The 16,438-nt window shown below is 35.5% G+C and overlaps 1 protein-coding gene across 2 annotated transcripts in view; it reads left to right on the top strand.

Annotated features, from left to right (window-relative positions):
- Positions 1–16,438, top strand: part of LOC124233093 (Bardet-Biedl syndrome 4 protein-like) — a 188,414-nt gene that overhangs the window by 60,619 nt on the left and 111,357 nt on the right. For both annotated transcript variants that reach the window (XM_046650201.1, XM_046650202.1), the window contains one exon: positions 10,162–10,306. In XM_046650201.1, the coding sequence (XP_046506157.1) occupies positions 10,162–10,306 (145 nt within the window). The remainder of the gene's footprint in view (positions 1–10,161; positions 10,307–16,438) is intronic.

Raw genomic sequence — 16,438 nt, 5'->3', positions numbered from 1 at the left:
TTTTTTCATTGGCAATATGTTGATAATGGTTAAAGCTGGATGGTGGGTATGTGAGAGTTCAATTTACTTTCTTTTGGCTTTTGTATGTTTAAATTTTTCTGTAATAAATAGAGGTGGGAGCCTTTTTGGAAGATGGCTTAGTCTATTGTGTGTCTTATGATTTTGCTAATTCAAGTCTAGAAAGAGTTATCTTAAATCTATTTCATTGTGGTTAGTTTCTTAATACACTTTCATCATGGCTCAGAACCAAAAAGGGTAAGGTATGGGGGAACAAATGACAGAAAGTTTCTCAAAAATTATGCAATAAGATTTTTGTACTGCAATTTGAAAGTACATTATGTAGTAGTTTCTTTGTCAACTGGAGTTTTGCTTAGCAGTAAGTCAAGCTCAAGAGATTTTACTGTCATGCTGGTTTTTTATTAGGCTGAGTTTTCCCTGGTAGGGGAAAAATCTTAGAATCTCAAAAAATGTTCTACATTTTCTTTGAAAATACATGATCAGTATGTTTATTTAGCTATAAGCCACATAATACATTAATAGTAAAATGGGAGTTAAATTTATTTTTTAGATTAGCATAAAAACCCCAAAACTTTTAAAGCAATTTCTTATAGACTTGTGTAAGTCCTCATTAGATCTTTTTTCTTATGAGGGCCAAAAGTCTTCCTTAGAAAAAGAAATTTTCCATCCCTAAGACTTTAGTTTTAGTTTTCTGGATTTCTGAACTTTAGTAGAGGTTCATATGTGTTCCAGTCATCTGACGTTCTGATTTTAGTCCTTGTTTTGAAAGAATACCTTTAAAAAACACAAAAGATGCAGTGAATCTTTTAATTTGTATGAAAGTTTACATTCTACTTGGGGAACCCTTTTTAAATTTAAACTTTTATTGAAGTAATTATAGGTTTTCAAAAGTATAATAGTTTTACAAGGGTTATAAATGAAAAATAGTGCTCCAAACCCTGAGTTCCAGTCTCATTCCCTAGAAGAGAAAGAACTGTTTACTTCAGTATTTAATAACTTGCTTATACTACCATACTGTACTATCTCTACTGGTTCCTTTCTATAGACAATGAGGATTAAGCTCTGAAACTAATATCTATATTTAAAGACTGGAAAGCTTTCTCTCCTAGTATGTCTACTCTCTTATTCAAAATATTTTGCTATTTTAAGACTGTTGTTTTCATGTCTAATCTATTATTTTTGCTTTTTATAAATATGATGGCAATTCTTAGTCATCCACGTGATTTAAATGAACTTAATCTATTCCTTTGCTCCTTTGACATTTTTGCTTAAGTATATCTTTTCTAAAAGTGGAAAAAATTACACCATTAGAAGCAAGTTAATGGGGCCAAAGGATAGATAAATGGCAATACCTAGGAGAGATGTTGATGTCACAGATCTTTTCTAGTCCTTTGTCAGAACTATGATTAAGGTATAGAATAATTGTGACTGTTTTGTTGCCGTTGAAATTGAAGTCTGGTACCCATAAAATGCCACATGACAATGTTGAAACTAAAGTTATTTGGTTATTAAGAAGTAAAATATGTGTATATGCGTGTTTATACATGGATATATATAAAATGTATAATATATTTTAATAAATTTTCATATATGTGTGTGTTTGTTTTGGCTCCTTCTAAGGCTTATAGCAATAGATAGTTGACTTGTTATGAATATGTGATGGGTTGGGGCTGGCCCCATGACCAAGTGGTTAAGGTCGCATGCTCCACTGTGGCGACCCAGGGTTTTGCCAGTTAGGACCCTGGGCAGGGACATGGCACCCCTCATCCAGCCATGCTGAGGTGGCACCTCACATGCCACAGCTAGAAGGACCCACAACTGAAAATATACAACTATGTACCAGGGGGCTTTGGGGAGAAAAAGGAAAAATAAAATCTTTAAAAATAAAAAATATGTGATGGGAGCATTAATGAACTATAAGGAGACTGAACTCTGATACCTTAAGAACATAGAGTAGAAAAGCCATGTATAACTTTAAATTAGCTTAACATTTTTGCTTTTCTGATTCTGTTGTGAAAATGAGTACTACTTAGACAGTGGTCTTTTTATGAAGTATGAATCTGTAATGACTTTTAAAATAAACTCATAATGGCAAAATTAAATATTGAAATGGCAAACAGGGATGCTGCAGTCATTCGGAATTCAAAAAGAAATACTCACCAGTGATGTACCCTACATACCAGCCGTGTCTCCCCTCCCCACAACCAGACAGTTTTTAGGCTGAAACTATTCCTGCCTTGAAATTTAATTTATATGATTTAGTATATTTCTATCTAGCAGCCAAGTAAAATGAAAAATTAATATCTAGATATTCTGGAAAATTGGCTGATTAAGTGCCAGTTGGCTTAACTATATTTCTATAAACATACTGAATGAACAGAAAGAACCCTAGAGAAGAGGATTTATAATCTCTACTGACAAATCTCTCAAATTGCTTTCTAACAATCTTTTTTTGTTTGAGGAAGATCAGCCCTGAGCTTACATCTGCTGCCAATCCTCCTCTTTTTGCTGAGGAAGACTGGCCCTGAGCTAATATCTGTGCCCTTCTTCCTCTACTTTATATGTGGGACGCCTGCCACAGCATGGCTTGCCACGTGGTGCCATGTCCGCACCAGGGATCCGAGCCGGCAAACTCCGGGGCGCCACAGCGGAACGTGTGCACTTAACTGCTGCACCACCAGGCCGGCCCCTCTTCTGACAATCTTAATCTAGAGAAATCTAGGCCATGTGAGACGTGGGGTCACGATACTCTAATTGTGCTCTTCCCTCACTGAGGAGAGGCTGGACTACAGGAAAACCACACTGCCATTCCATTTTTATTTTCATCGGTATAGTTTTCTCAAAAGAAGGGGCAAGAGTTGTAAGAAAGGAAGGCCACAGTGTCCTAAGATAAGCTTTGCAACTGTTTACCAAAGTCAGTGAAGCAGAGAGAAAGATGTTGTAACTTGTTAAACAAGGTGCCTGAACTGCAGTGCTTCACATTGAATCACTCTCTTCGTTTTGGCCTGTTTGTCACAAGAATGTACATAAAAGCCAGCAAAATGCAGGAACCTTCAAATAATGACCAGGTAAACAAAGTATGGAGAGTTAAGAATCTACCCATATTCTTGAGCGTAGTAGTCTTTTTTTCTTCAGTGATCCATTGGTGGTTCAGTAGCATGTTGTTTAGTCTCCACATATTTGTCACTTTTTTCTTTTGTTTTCCACAATAGATTTTTTTTTTTAAGATTTTATTTTTCCTTCTTCTCCCCAAAGCCCCCCAGTACATAGTTGTGTATTCTAGTGGTAGGTCCTTCTAGTTGTGGCATGTGGGACACTGCCTCAGCATGGCTTGAGTGGTGCTAGTTCCACGCCCAGGATCCAAACCAGGGAAACCCTGGGTCGTTGAAGCAGACTGCACAAACTTAACCACTCACCCATGGGGCTTTCTCCCCCAGCTTTTTTCTTGTAGTCTATTTCTAGTTTCATAGCTTTATGGTCGGAAAGATACTTGATATGATTTCAGTCTTAAATTTGCATTGTTTCCCAACATGTGGTCTATCCTTGAGTATATTCCAGTATACTCTGCACTGGAGAAGAATGTGTGTTTTACTGGTTTCAGATGGAGTGTTCTGTTAATCTGTTAAGTCTGTCTGGTTTGGTTGGTTGTTTAATTCCACTGTTTTCCTTGTTGACTTTCTGTATGATCTATCCATTGATGTAAGTGAGGTGTTAAGGTCCCTACTATTACTGTGTTGTTGTTAATATCTCCTTTTAGTTTCATTAATAGTTGCTTTTTGGACTTTGATGCTCCTGTGTAGGGTGCATATATAAGTGTAATGTCGTCTTAGTCGAGTGTCTCTTTTATCATTATATACTGACCCTCTTTATCTCTCATTGCCTATTTTATCTTTTTTTTTTTTTTTTTTTGAGGAAGCTTAGCACTGAGCTAACTACTGCCCATCTTCCTCTGCTTTATATGTGGGACGCCTACCACAGCATGGCTTTTGCCAAGTGGTGCCGTGTCCGCACTCGGGATCTGAACTGGTGAACCCCGGGCTGCTGAGAAGCGGAACATGCGAACTTAACTGCTGCATGACTGGGCTGGCCCACACCTATTTTATCTTGAAGTCTACTTTGTCTGATATAAGTATGGCAACACCTGCCTTCTTTTGTTTGCCATTAGCTCGGAGTATCATCTTCCATCCCTTCACTCGGAGCTTCTGTTTGTCTTTAGAGCTGAGGTGTGTTTCCTGGAGGCAGGATATTGTTGGATCTTGTTTTTTAATCCATCCCACCACTCTTTGTTTTTGGATTGGAGAATTCGATCCCTTTACATTTAGAGTGATTGTTGATGTTTGAGGGCTTAATGCTGCCATTTTAGGTCTCGTTTCCCATTTGTTCTTTGTTTCCCTTGTTTCTTGTCCTGCGTATTTGGACTGTCAGTTCAGTTTGGTAGTTCTCCGTGATGGTTTTCTCAGTTTTCTCTTTATTATTTGTGTCTCTGTTCTGATTATTTGTTTAGTGGTTACCATGAGGTTTGTATAAAAAAATCTCATAGATGAGACAGTCCATTTTCTGATAGCCTCTTATTTCCTTAGTCTAAGCCAATTCCATCCCTTTCCTCTACCCCTTCTAAGTTGTTCTTGTCACAGCTTATTTCATCTTGTGTTGTGCGTTTGTGGTTAAAATGACGAGATTAGAATTATTTTTGATGTTTTCTTTCCCTTTATTTTTAATGTTATATTGTTTGTTAACCTGTTCTGATAGAGAGCTGCAGTTTTCTGATTTTGTCTGCCTGTTTATCTCCTTTCTCAAGGCTTTGTAAACCCTTTCTTTTTCTTTTTCCTTTTTTTTTTCTTTGAGGTGTGAGGGCCTTCTTGGTCATTTCTTGTGGGACATGGGGTCTTGTGGCGATGAACTCCCTCAGATTGTGCTTATCTGGGAGAGTTTTTATTTCTCTATCATATCTGAAGGATATTTTTGCTGGATAGAGTATTCTTGGCTGAAAGTTTCTGTCTTTCAGAATTTTGAATATATCGTTCCACCCTCTCCTAGCCTGTAGGGGCTCCTTTGTAAGTTATTTTCTTCTGCCTTGCTGCCCTTAATATTTTTTCTTTGTCCTTGACTGTTGCCAGTTTTACTACTGTATGCCTTGGAGAAGGTCTTTTTACATTGATATAATTAGGATATATAGCTTCTTTTTTATTTCCAGCTCCTTCCTCAGGTTCGGGAAGTTCTCAGGTTATTATTTCTCTGAACAAGTTTTATGCTCCATTCTCCCACTCTTCTCCCTCTGGAATTCTATAATCCTTACGTTGCATTTGCTGATGGAGTTGGATATTTCTCAGAGAGTTTCTTTATTTGTTTCTAGTCTTAGTTCTCTCTCCTCCTCCATGTGAAACATTTCTATATCTTCTCCTCCAGACTGTTAATTCTGTCCTCAATAATGTCAGCTCTGTCATTCAGGGAGTCCAGATTTTTCTTTATCTTATCCATTGTTTTTCATCTCCAGTATTTCTGGTTGATCTTTCTTAATAGTTCCAGTTTCTTTTGTGAAGAATTCCCTCTGTTCATTAATTTTAGCCTGACTTCATTGAACTATCTGTATTTTCTTGTAACTCATTGAGTTTTTTTATGATAGTTATTTTGAATTCTCCGTCATTTAGATTGTAAATTTCTGTGCCTTCAGGGTTGATTTCTGGGCACTTGTCATTTTCCTTCTGGTCTGGAGTATATATCAATGTATTTCTTCATACTGTTTGATGGCGTGGATTTATGCCTTCGTGTAGTGACAGTATCTTGTCACAGATTCCACCTGCTGACACTGGGAGGGGGCAGGGTCAGGAGCTGTGTATTCTGATCCCATAGTGAGCCCTGGCTTCTGTGCCTGTCCTTTGAAATCTACTCTGATAGGGCCCGTCTACAGTTGTCAGTTTGGTTGCTCACAGCTGCTGCTTTTCATATGTATATAGGGCTTTCTGGGTGACTGGCTGAGAGCTGGGATGGGGGAGTGCCACTTTCTTTCATGTGTGATCCCAGAGGTGTTCTCTCTCTGTCTGCACTGTCTGCTGTTCTGGAGTGCTGGCTTGATGGAGACACCCTGCAGTAGCTTAGCCACCCCTGTGTGGGGCTTTCCCACTATCTGTGAGGGAATTTGGAGAGCAAAGCTGTTCCCTTGGACAGCCAGTCCTCCCCCTTCTTTTCTGAGAGCCCCCTGGGTCACCACCATTGGGGAACGGTGAGGAGATCCTCATACCTCCTTCCACTTCCTCCTGGGGGTTCAGCATCTACACCTTCAGATGTATGGCTTTCTGGGTCTTTCAGATGTCTTTTGTGTTGTATGAATGTCCTTTCTTGGTTTATGAATGTCTGTTTTCCTGTGTCTCAGGAGGGAGAGTCTAAGGCAAGAGATCACTCCGCCATGATGCTGATGTCACTCTAAGCATACTAGTCTTTAGTAAAACTATCAGAATTAGAAAAAACCTTCTTTGTTCCTTTAAAGAAATTAAACTTAGACTCCATGAAAAGAGTGATCAAAGATGAACTGATAAAACAACAGAACACGATGAAAAGGAAGCTGACAGAACTAAGAAAAAGATGAAGCAACAAGTAGTAATCTTGCAGAACTTAAAAGCACATTGGCAATGGCAAGAAATAGTGTAGATACATACTATGGAAAAATAGAGATGTAAGACAGGAAAAGGACAAAGAAAGAAGTAGCAGATGGTAACATGGTTAACAAATTAACAAAGGCTGTGTACAAATCAAGCAAGGCAGTCTTAATAACTAAAGGATCTGAAGTAATTACCTGAATGGTATTTCAAAAAAGAAAGTTAAATGCTAAGATAAACCTTATAGAACTACTAAACTTAAAGATTGAAGAAAAAAACCTATGTGTATGCCAGCTGAAAAATGATTTAAATTATAAAATGAGAAAAATTATTTTGACTGCAAACTTCAATAACAGTATATACCAGAAGAAAATGGGCACTGTCAATATAGAGAATATTGGGGTTCGGGGGGGGGTGGGTGGTGGTGGTGGAAGCTGGGGCAAATTTGACCAAGTGAGTATTTGAATGCATTTGAACATTTGAGTTATGTCTAAGTAATTAGGCTAATCAAGTTGAGGAAACAAAAAGCGGTTTTTATCATTCTTGAAAGGAAAACTATATAATGTAAAAATAATGTAATTGGTATAAAGATTGTATAAAATAATAGTCAACTGGGAGAAGCTCCAGGAAGTTCCAACCAAAACTAGTAGGTTAAGTATAGGGTCATATAACATAAGGACAATCAAGATACTGTTTTAAGTTGACAAATTAAATAGATGTAAGTACTCATTTTAAGTTATGTTTTGTAAAAATAAATTAGATTTCACTATCTTCCAAATAAGCATTGCTGAGTCATTGGTGGGACAGACCGTGTAATAAGTAAAAATAAAAACAAAACATATCTTAAAATTTTACATTTCTTGTAAAATGGAACTTAATAAAAGAAAAAGATTTCTAGGCCTGCTATGCCCAACAATATGAGTGGATTCTTAAACTCTCCCTTATGTTTACCAGGTGAGTATTTCAAAGGTCTTTGGTGCATTCCAGAATAAATAAAAAAGCTATGAACTCCAGTATTGCTATCTTTAAGAAATATGCCTAAAGCAAAGGAATTCAGATTTATAACTATCAGTTATCTTTAACAAGTTACTCTTTACGTCAGTTACTCTTTAAAAAGAAATTGAATGCTTATAATAAGATTCTTCTAGACCCTGGAGCTACAGCAGTGATAAAGTCCTCGTGGGGTTTACATTCTAGCAGAGAAAAGATAAAATAAATAGTGATTACAGAGTCAGTAATGTGATAAATCTTGTGCAGTAGTACAAAGTACAGTGAGGATGCAATACAAGGGAACCTTTCCTAATTTGGCGAGGAGGAACTGTCAAAGAAGACTTATTTGAGGAAATGAGATTTAAGCTAAGACCTAAAGTAGGAAGAAGTGTTTCAGGCAGTTGAAACACTCTTCATTAAGTGGTTAGCCTTTTGGATCAAAATGAACTGGAAGCCCTGCTTTATTCCTTATTACACAAAAATAATTTCTATGGAAATCAACAGTTTTAGTGGAAACAGTTTAAAGGAAAGGCCTAAATCATGGATGAAGTTTTATACTCTTTGCATATAGAGATCTTTTAAAGCTTGATATGAAATCCAGAAGTCACAACAGGGTTGGATGATAAATTTTCCTACATAAAAATTGAAAGTGGCAGTTAAACAGTATTAAACAAGATTGAAAGGCAAGTTAGAAACTGAGGAAGAAAGCATTCTGTGAGGCAGAGGGTTCCTCTAGCTGTTTTTGTGCTGAACTCATAAAATAATAATATCTTCACAGAAAAATGTGTTCAACTTCACTTATAAAGAAATGCAAGTTAAGTCTAGATATTTGCCCCCCATTAGATGGCCCAAGATTTTAATCTAGGATTGTTTATTACGGAACATCTAAAATGCCCCTCAGTATAAGGTTGGTTAAGTAAATTATAGCACGGACCCACAGTGGAATATTATGCAACAGTAAAAAAAAAAATGTGGACCTATGTTCACTGACAGAGCTTGTCTGTTACATGTTGTTTAGTGAAGAAAGCAAGTTATAATTCTAGAGTATGATATTTATATGAAATTATGGACACATGTCTATTTGCATAGAATGCTGTCTAGAGTGTTCACCAAAGTGTTGAGAGTCACTAATTTTGTGTAGTCAAGTTAAGGATGACAGAAGTTTGTCTTTTCTTGTGAGCATGAATTTTTTTATAAAAACAATGTGTTTAATTTGTTTACCTATTCCTATTTAATGTTAGCTTTGTATGCTTTCTATTTTTCAGATGAAAGTTGGCATCTTAGTTTTTCTGAGAGATAAAATTTGTAGGAAAGCATTTGGTTTTCTGCTCTATGTATTTTGATGAGCTGAATCGTCAGGGACAACTTTAACTTCATATGTGTTCTCCTTTTATAACATGTTGACCTTTTGATAATTTGATCATTTCATTGAAACATATTGTAGTCAAAGTATTTATAAAGAGATATTTATTAGTCTTAGGAGAGTGATTTGTCTTGTTCTCATTTGAGTGATTTTCTAGAAATATAGTAAGTGCTTTGACACAAAACCTGAACAAGACCTTTATTAGAAATGTTAGAAATCTCTTTTGAGTATCGATTATTTTTTAACTTGAGAATCTCCTGTTTATATGTAGAGAACATTGTAGTTATTGAAACCTGGGCTTTACAAACTAAAAAGTAATTGACCAGATTCTGCATTAGTATTTTTGCTGGTTATATTGATTCCCAGATTGGAAGTTTTTATGTCTATTGCTTTTCCCTTTAGAATATTAAGATATTTCAGGAGACCAGGAACCATGTCTCATCTAGATTAATGGAAATATTGTACAATGTGTTTACCACTATCCTCTGCCAAGAAGTTTGTAGTTTAGTTGAAACTGTAGATAATACTTGGTATACCATGCTCTTGATATCTTAGATAGTGAAACTACTTCTGTATATTTAGATACATAGCATAGTTTATAAAAGCTAATATATAGATCATTTGATATCAAAACGTTTTAAAATATACTTTTTCATTTCCTCCTTCCTCCCCTTTCCTAGTAAATTAAAAATTATTTCAAAAGAATATTTAGAAAGCAAGTCTATTTTGTAGAATGAAACATCATAATTTCATTTTTTAAATGATTTATGGGATAAGGTATGATTTGTAGGTGGTTTACTTGCTACTATATTTAAACTGATATAACTAAAATTGTTAATAAAATTAATTCGTTTGTGTAACATAGAACCTAGCCTTTTCAAAACCACTAGAGATAGTACAGATTTCATCTTGAAGTTTTAGTTGTAGTACTGTTAAAATACTAATAGCTTAACTTCCCAGTATAAAAACAGTAAAAATAGCAAAATAGCAACAAAAACTCAATCTGTTTTCATACATATATACCACTATTTGCTACAGTTTGTAGCCATACAACTCATTTCCTCTGAGCAAAAAAGGTTATGATCTTGGTTTATTTTAATTCAGCTCATTGGTTTTCCCTGTAGAAAATGAGGTTTTTGGAGAGCTCTAACAGTGTGCAATTGCTGGGCTCTCATCCTTTCTGTTTAAATAATACAGGTACTTTGATGGAAACCTGGAGAAGCTCTTTGCTGAGTGTCATGTAATTAATCCAAGTAAAAAGTCTCGAACACGCCAGATGAATACAAGGTCATCAGCACAGGATATGCCTTGTCAGATCTGCTACTTGAACTACCCTAACTCGGTGAGTATCTGGTAGTTTAAGGCTAGCTCTGACTCTGTATTTCAGAGGGTAAATCAACTTTCATTATTAAACAAAGGAAGATCTGGGAGTCTGGGATTGTAGTAAAGCAGTAACCTATCAATAAATATATTAAGGGTAAGGAAAGGAAGAGAAAGAATAAGAGCTTGTTTTCCCTGCCTTCTCCCCCATTTGCTTTTTAAAGCAACACCTTGTCCATGTTGTCATTACACACCTAAGTCTTTTCCAAGTTTGTTTTGCCACCAAGGGAGAATGCTGTAATAGGTGGCAGCGAATAGAATTATTTTCCATCCAAATTAAAATAGACTTAAAACTAAGTTTTTTTTAATACATATCCAAAACACTTATAAAATGTCTTTCATACTACTTCGTTAAGGAGCTTTCAGGATTCTTTATAACAAAAGATTTTCACTTACATAGATCCATTTTGACAGTTTCTTTAGCAAGGTGACAGAATTGGAGCAGAAAGGAGGACCAAAAATCAAACATAATCTTCCTATGAAGGCCTTACTTTATTAGTAACCATAGGAAAATTATATTTGTGGCGTAAATGTATTGTTAGTTGGAATTCACCTCTTAAGATGTTTCAAAATATCTAAGAAATAACGTAATTCTACAGTAATTCTAATTATCTTGTTCATATTCTCTGCTTTAATAGTTAAGCAGCTCTTTTCTAATAATTACTATATTCCAGGTCTTTGTCACTACTATTATATATTTTAATGTATTGATGGTTTTTCATTGTTTATCTTAGAATTTTATATGTATATCTCTAAAGAGAGGCCTATTTGAAGGGAACGGATTTGTTCTCGTGTAAGTGTGTAAGTAGAAAAGAGGTTTTGAAAGAAAGTTAAGTACTCTTCGAGAAATAGAAAAATCAGTGAGTTAAAATAATTCAGTAGGTAAAGTGCTGAATTGAATTTCCCAAATTCTCAAGTTTTGATCATAGCTATAACACTAGCTATTTGGATTTGGGTAGTAAATAATTTAATCTCACTGGGTCTCAGTTTTGTTTTTTGTTTGATTTTTTGATCTTTAAATTTCATTTATTTATTTATTTTTTTGAGGAAGATTAACCCTGAGCTAACCTCTGTGCCCATCTTCCTCTACTTTATGTGTGGGACGCCTGCCACAGCATGGCTTAACAAGTGGTGCATAGGTCCATACCTGGGATCCAAACCGGTGAACGCCGGGTCACTGAAGCGGAAAGTGTGGACTTAACCGCTGCACCACCGGGTCAGCCCCTGGGTCTCAGTTTTTTTATCTTTCAAATGAGTTGAACAAGATATTCTTTCAAATCTCTACCAGCCTGAAAATTGTGTCCTTTCCCTCTCCTTAAATCACAATCTTTACTTGAGTATCTTAAAAAAGTTAGCCTACTATTAAAAATACATTAAATTCATGTTTTGACCATTTTATTATCTTTCTTTAGCAGATTCTGTTTGCCAGTTGACATTTGTAGAGTGTTTACAGTTTATAAATGTTTCTGTGAGGTAATACTAAGACCCAAATAGGAAATTTGTCTCAGATTATACAAAGTTTTCTTACTCCTTGGCATTTCTCCTCCTGCTCTATTATAACCAGCTCCTCCTTAGTTTAAATCTTAAATGTAATTTGAGTACTAAAGCTAGCTGCTTATACATACCCCTAGAACTTTCTCAATGCACTTGATATTGTGTAACAGTCTCAGCAAATTAGAATGGAAAATCATGACTGGAGATTTGAGGTGTAAGTTTTGCTTGTACTTGTAACCGATGATGGAGAACCTACTATCCGTTTGTTCATTCCCTCATTCCTTCCTTCCTTCATTCTCTCGACACACCAGGCGCTACTCTGAGTATTAGAAATACAATGGAGCATAAAGTCATAATGCCTGCTTCAGATAATTTTACAGGTTGGCTAGGCAGACAAGTAAAATTATGTATTCAAAAAGGACAGTAAATGCTTTGATAGGGCATAATACTGTGGGAATGTGTTGGAAAGACACCTAACCCAGTTTTGGATCAGGGAGGACTTCCCATAGAAATTGACATTTGAACTAACCTCTCAAGGTGTGTTAGTTAGGGGAACCAGGAAAATTGAGCAATACAGAAGCCGAAGGAAGAGAATGCACTTCCAAGAATGGTAAACAGTGCTAAAAGCTTCAGAGAAAAGAATTGAAAAGTAAATTTGGAATTAACAACAAGAAGTTTACTGATGATCTTGAAAAGTTATTTTAAGTAGTGTGGTAAGAGGCAAAACGACACTGCATGGACTGAAGATTCATTGACTTGAAGGAGGGAAAGAAAGTGGAGGCAATAAATACAAACAAATCACTTTTTTAAAGAAAGTTTTGCTAAGTAAGTGACAGGACAAGAAAGCAAACAGAGATGTGGATTGAAAAGTAAGTTCAAGAGTTATGGAAACTGCCAGGTGTTATGAAAAATATAATCATGATGAAATTAGGACTTCTTATAGTTCTTAGACTAATATAGAAGGATAATTTTAACCTCTTCAGTTTTGCAGTAAATTCACCTGAGATTCTTCATTGAAGCTTTGTTAATTGGATGAGTAATTTCTTTACTTATATTGTTTAACTTCTGCATTTCAGTATCCACTAATCTCTTCAAACAGGAATACTTGCCTTTTATTAACGTGTATCTTGAATACCTTTATCTTTCTAGAAAGCACCTTTAGCTTTATACAGTGCCACATAAAGACAAGTTTTTAAATAAATGCTTCTGGTAGCTTAGATAACACTTTGGGGTTAACTATCCTGGGTGGTCTCTTCTTTAAAAACAACTTCCAGAGACTTTGGAGCACTTTTTAAGTTCATAGATTCCTCCCTGTCCCTGCTGCTCCCGACCCTTGCCCTGCTTGTGTTGTGGCCAATTCAGGGGTTTCTTAATCCTGGCAACAGTTGCTCATTTTATGACAGTTTTGAATAAAAGCGTAAGATCTAGCTGTACTAACACCTCATTCTACTAGGAAATACAGCTTTGGCTACAGTGTCTCATTTTTATGAAGTGAATAATTTATATTTTCTAAGATTAAGATATGTTAAATAGATACATGCAAAGTTCAAGATTGTGAGGGTAGTCCATCCCTGACACACCTCTGAATCTTGGCGCTCCTGGGAACACTGAAAACACTGATCTAAGTCCAACCCTATCTTCCTCTTTAACTCATTCCATTTTACAGAGGAGAGAACTGATGCCCTGAGTGTTTTCTCAGTTTTTATAAGCAAAATGGCTTCAGCTTTAGAGATTATATGGGCAACTTCTGATGGAGGAAAGATAATTCTTAATGTTGTCACTTCTGTTTGACATTAGTTGCTCTGTGTGTAAAATGGTGGCAATAAATGAAACTTTGAAGAGTGTGTTTTATTCTTTCAGTTCTTTTTCTTCAGGACCATTAATTTCTCTTGTAGGTAGTATTTCATATATTTTTAGTGTATTCTTGGTTAGATTTATTTATGACGTAAACAGGGATAAGTTTGATGAATAGATAATCTGATTCCGTTTGTCAGGGAAAGGCCCACGGAGCCAGGTAGGTAATAAGCACAAGGCAGTAAGGGAACAGATATGTCAAAGGAGGAGGAGGGAAAGGGAAATGAAGACAGACTGGAAGATACTCAGATATATCTGTGATAATGACACAACTCTTGAGCACAATGAATGTCTTTATACCATAGATTAGTTTTTGCATGATCTTCAGACATGCATGTGTGATTTGTTTTTCTAATTTATCTTGTTTAGTCTTATCAATCAGAAAAATTATCAAAAAGAAGCCTTTAAAGTATAGAAAGCTTTCTTTTTTTTTGCTTTATCTCATAAGAGTGCTCTGGTCTAGAAGTCCTAAAGATAGAGATGTTACTTATAGTGATCACTTAGTAACCATTGTGACCCTAATCTCTTAGTCTTTAGGATTCTTATTTGAAAAAAAGAATAAAGCACATGAGGATGTGTGTGTGGTTTTAAGTTATGAATAAAACATTGTAGCGTTGTTAGTATTATTACTCTGCTATGTTTTTTCTTTACAGAATGCCACTTCTCATTATAACTGAAAATCAAATACCCTCCATTAGTGATCTGGCAACAAGTTAGTGCCAGATCTCCTCCACTAGTGGGGACTAATGAGAATAGATTTTTTTTTTTTAAAGATTGGCACCTGAGCTAACAACTGTTGCCAATATTCTTTTTCTTCTTCTTTTTTTTTTTTCCTGCTTTTTCTCCCCATATCCTCCCAGTACATAGCTGTATATTCTAGTTGTAGCATGTGGGACACTGCCTCAACGTAGCCTGATGAGTGGTGCCACGTCCCCGCCCAGGATCCGAACCGGTGAAACCCTGGGCCACTGAGCCCGTGAACTTAACCACTCGGCCATGGGGCCGGCCCCCAGAGAATAGATTTTTTTGTTTCCCAGATCTTTTTTTTAATGGACAAGAGTACTGATTTCCCAAATATTTACCTTCACTTGCTTTGTGAATGAGTTAGAATCGTTGTCAATCTGAATAGCACCATATTTTAAACTTCATAAATATTTTCCATGTCATTTGGTCTAAAAACCAGTCTCAGGACTCTGACACATTTTCTTCCATGGCTGCTTCTAGGCATTTTTTTATGTTGATATGCTACAATATAGAATTTTGTATCCTATTTATTTGCATGTAATATCATAAGCAACATCAGAAATTTCATAAGTATATTTCAGATAACTGCTAGTTAGAAAATGTAATAGAATAAAAAAATCCCACTTATAAGAGTCACAAAAAGAATAAAAGAACTAGGAATAAATTTGGCAAGAAATGTGAATCTATATGAAGAAAACTTTAAATACAAAGGGCGATAAAAGGATGACTTGAATATTTGGGAATAGAGTAATAGTAAAATATTGAAAAAGAAGAATAAATTGATGGAGTTGGGGAGGATTAGTCCTACCAAATACAAGAGTAGGCAGTGCAGTGGAACAGGATAGAGTAAAATATGCATGAGGAGAATTGAGTGTGTTATAGAGGAGGCATTTCAATTAAGGTGGATTATTCAGTAACTGGTGTTGGAACAACTTGGTAGCCATCTGGAGTGGAAACTTAGATTTCTACCTAATGCTTTATATCAAAGTTAATTAATTTAGAAGCCATCAGTTTTAAAGCTAATACATTTTGCTACATAGAAATAAAAAGCTTCTGCGTGGCAGCGAAACATGAGCATTCAGAATTGAAACTGGGAGAAAACATTTTCCACACTTAAAAACAGCCAATTTCCTAAATAAGTGAAAATTCCCACTAAATCATTAAGAAAAGATCAAGTGGAAAAATGAGTACAATAGGTGGACAGAGTACACAGAAAAAGAAATATACAGCCTTAAATCTTTTTTCAGAGTTTAAACTTCACTCATAATAAAAGAAATTAAAATGAAAGCTAATGAAGTTTGTTCATTTTCACCTGTTAGACTGGCAAAGATCAAGGATTTGGAAAATAAACTATGTTGGCATGGGTGTGAGGGACCAAATTCTCTTGAACAGTATACATTGCTACAACTTCTTTGAACAAAGCTTGGTAAATAACCTATCAAATTGTAAATGTATACCTGTTATAATTTCACCTTTAAAAATTTGTCCTAAGATACGTTCATATGATCACAAAGATGTATATATGGTCAATGCAGTAGCATAGTAGGAAAAAGGTAGTCTAAATGTCCATTTAATAGTAGACTGTTTAAATAAATTGTGGTACCTTCATACAGACTGTAAAAAGAGGTGGACCCATGTGTACCAATGTAAAACCACATCAGAAATCTGTTAAATAATAATAGTAAAGAAATCCAAGATGCAGAAGAGAGTATCTGGTACTCTTACTGTGTGTGTGCGTGCACCTGTGTACATTAGAACATCTCTGGAAGAATATGTAAGATGTTGGAAAATAATGATTACTTCTGGGTAGAGAAGTATAGGACAAGAATGAGGATGAGGGAGCCTTATTTTTTCAGCATAATCTCATACTGTTAAATAGTTGTTTTTAACCATGAGCCTCTATTACTTATTCACTTAAAATAATAAAGTGGTAAATATTGTAAAATATTCTTAAACTAAAATGTGTCAACCATTATTTGTCTTTTTTTTTTTTTTTTGAGCA

This window comes from Equus quagga, unplaced genomic scaffold (genome assembly GCF_021613505.1).
Source record: "Equus quagga isolate Etosha38 unplaced genomic scaffold, UCLA_HA_Equagga_1.0 153_RagTag, whole genome shotgun sequence".
In the NCBI taxonomy this organism is placed as follows: domain Eukaryota; kingdom Metazoa; phylum Chordata; class Mammalia; order Perissodactyla; family Equidae; genus Equus; species Equus quagga.
This window is presented reverse-complemented; position numbering and strand designations above follow the sequence as displayed.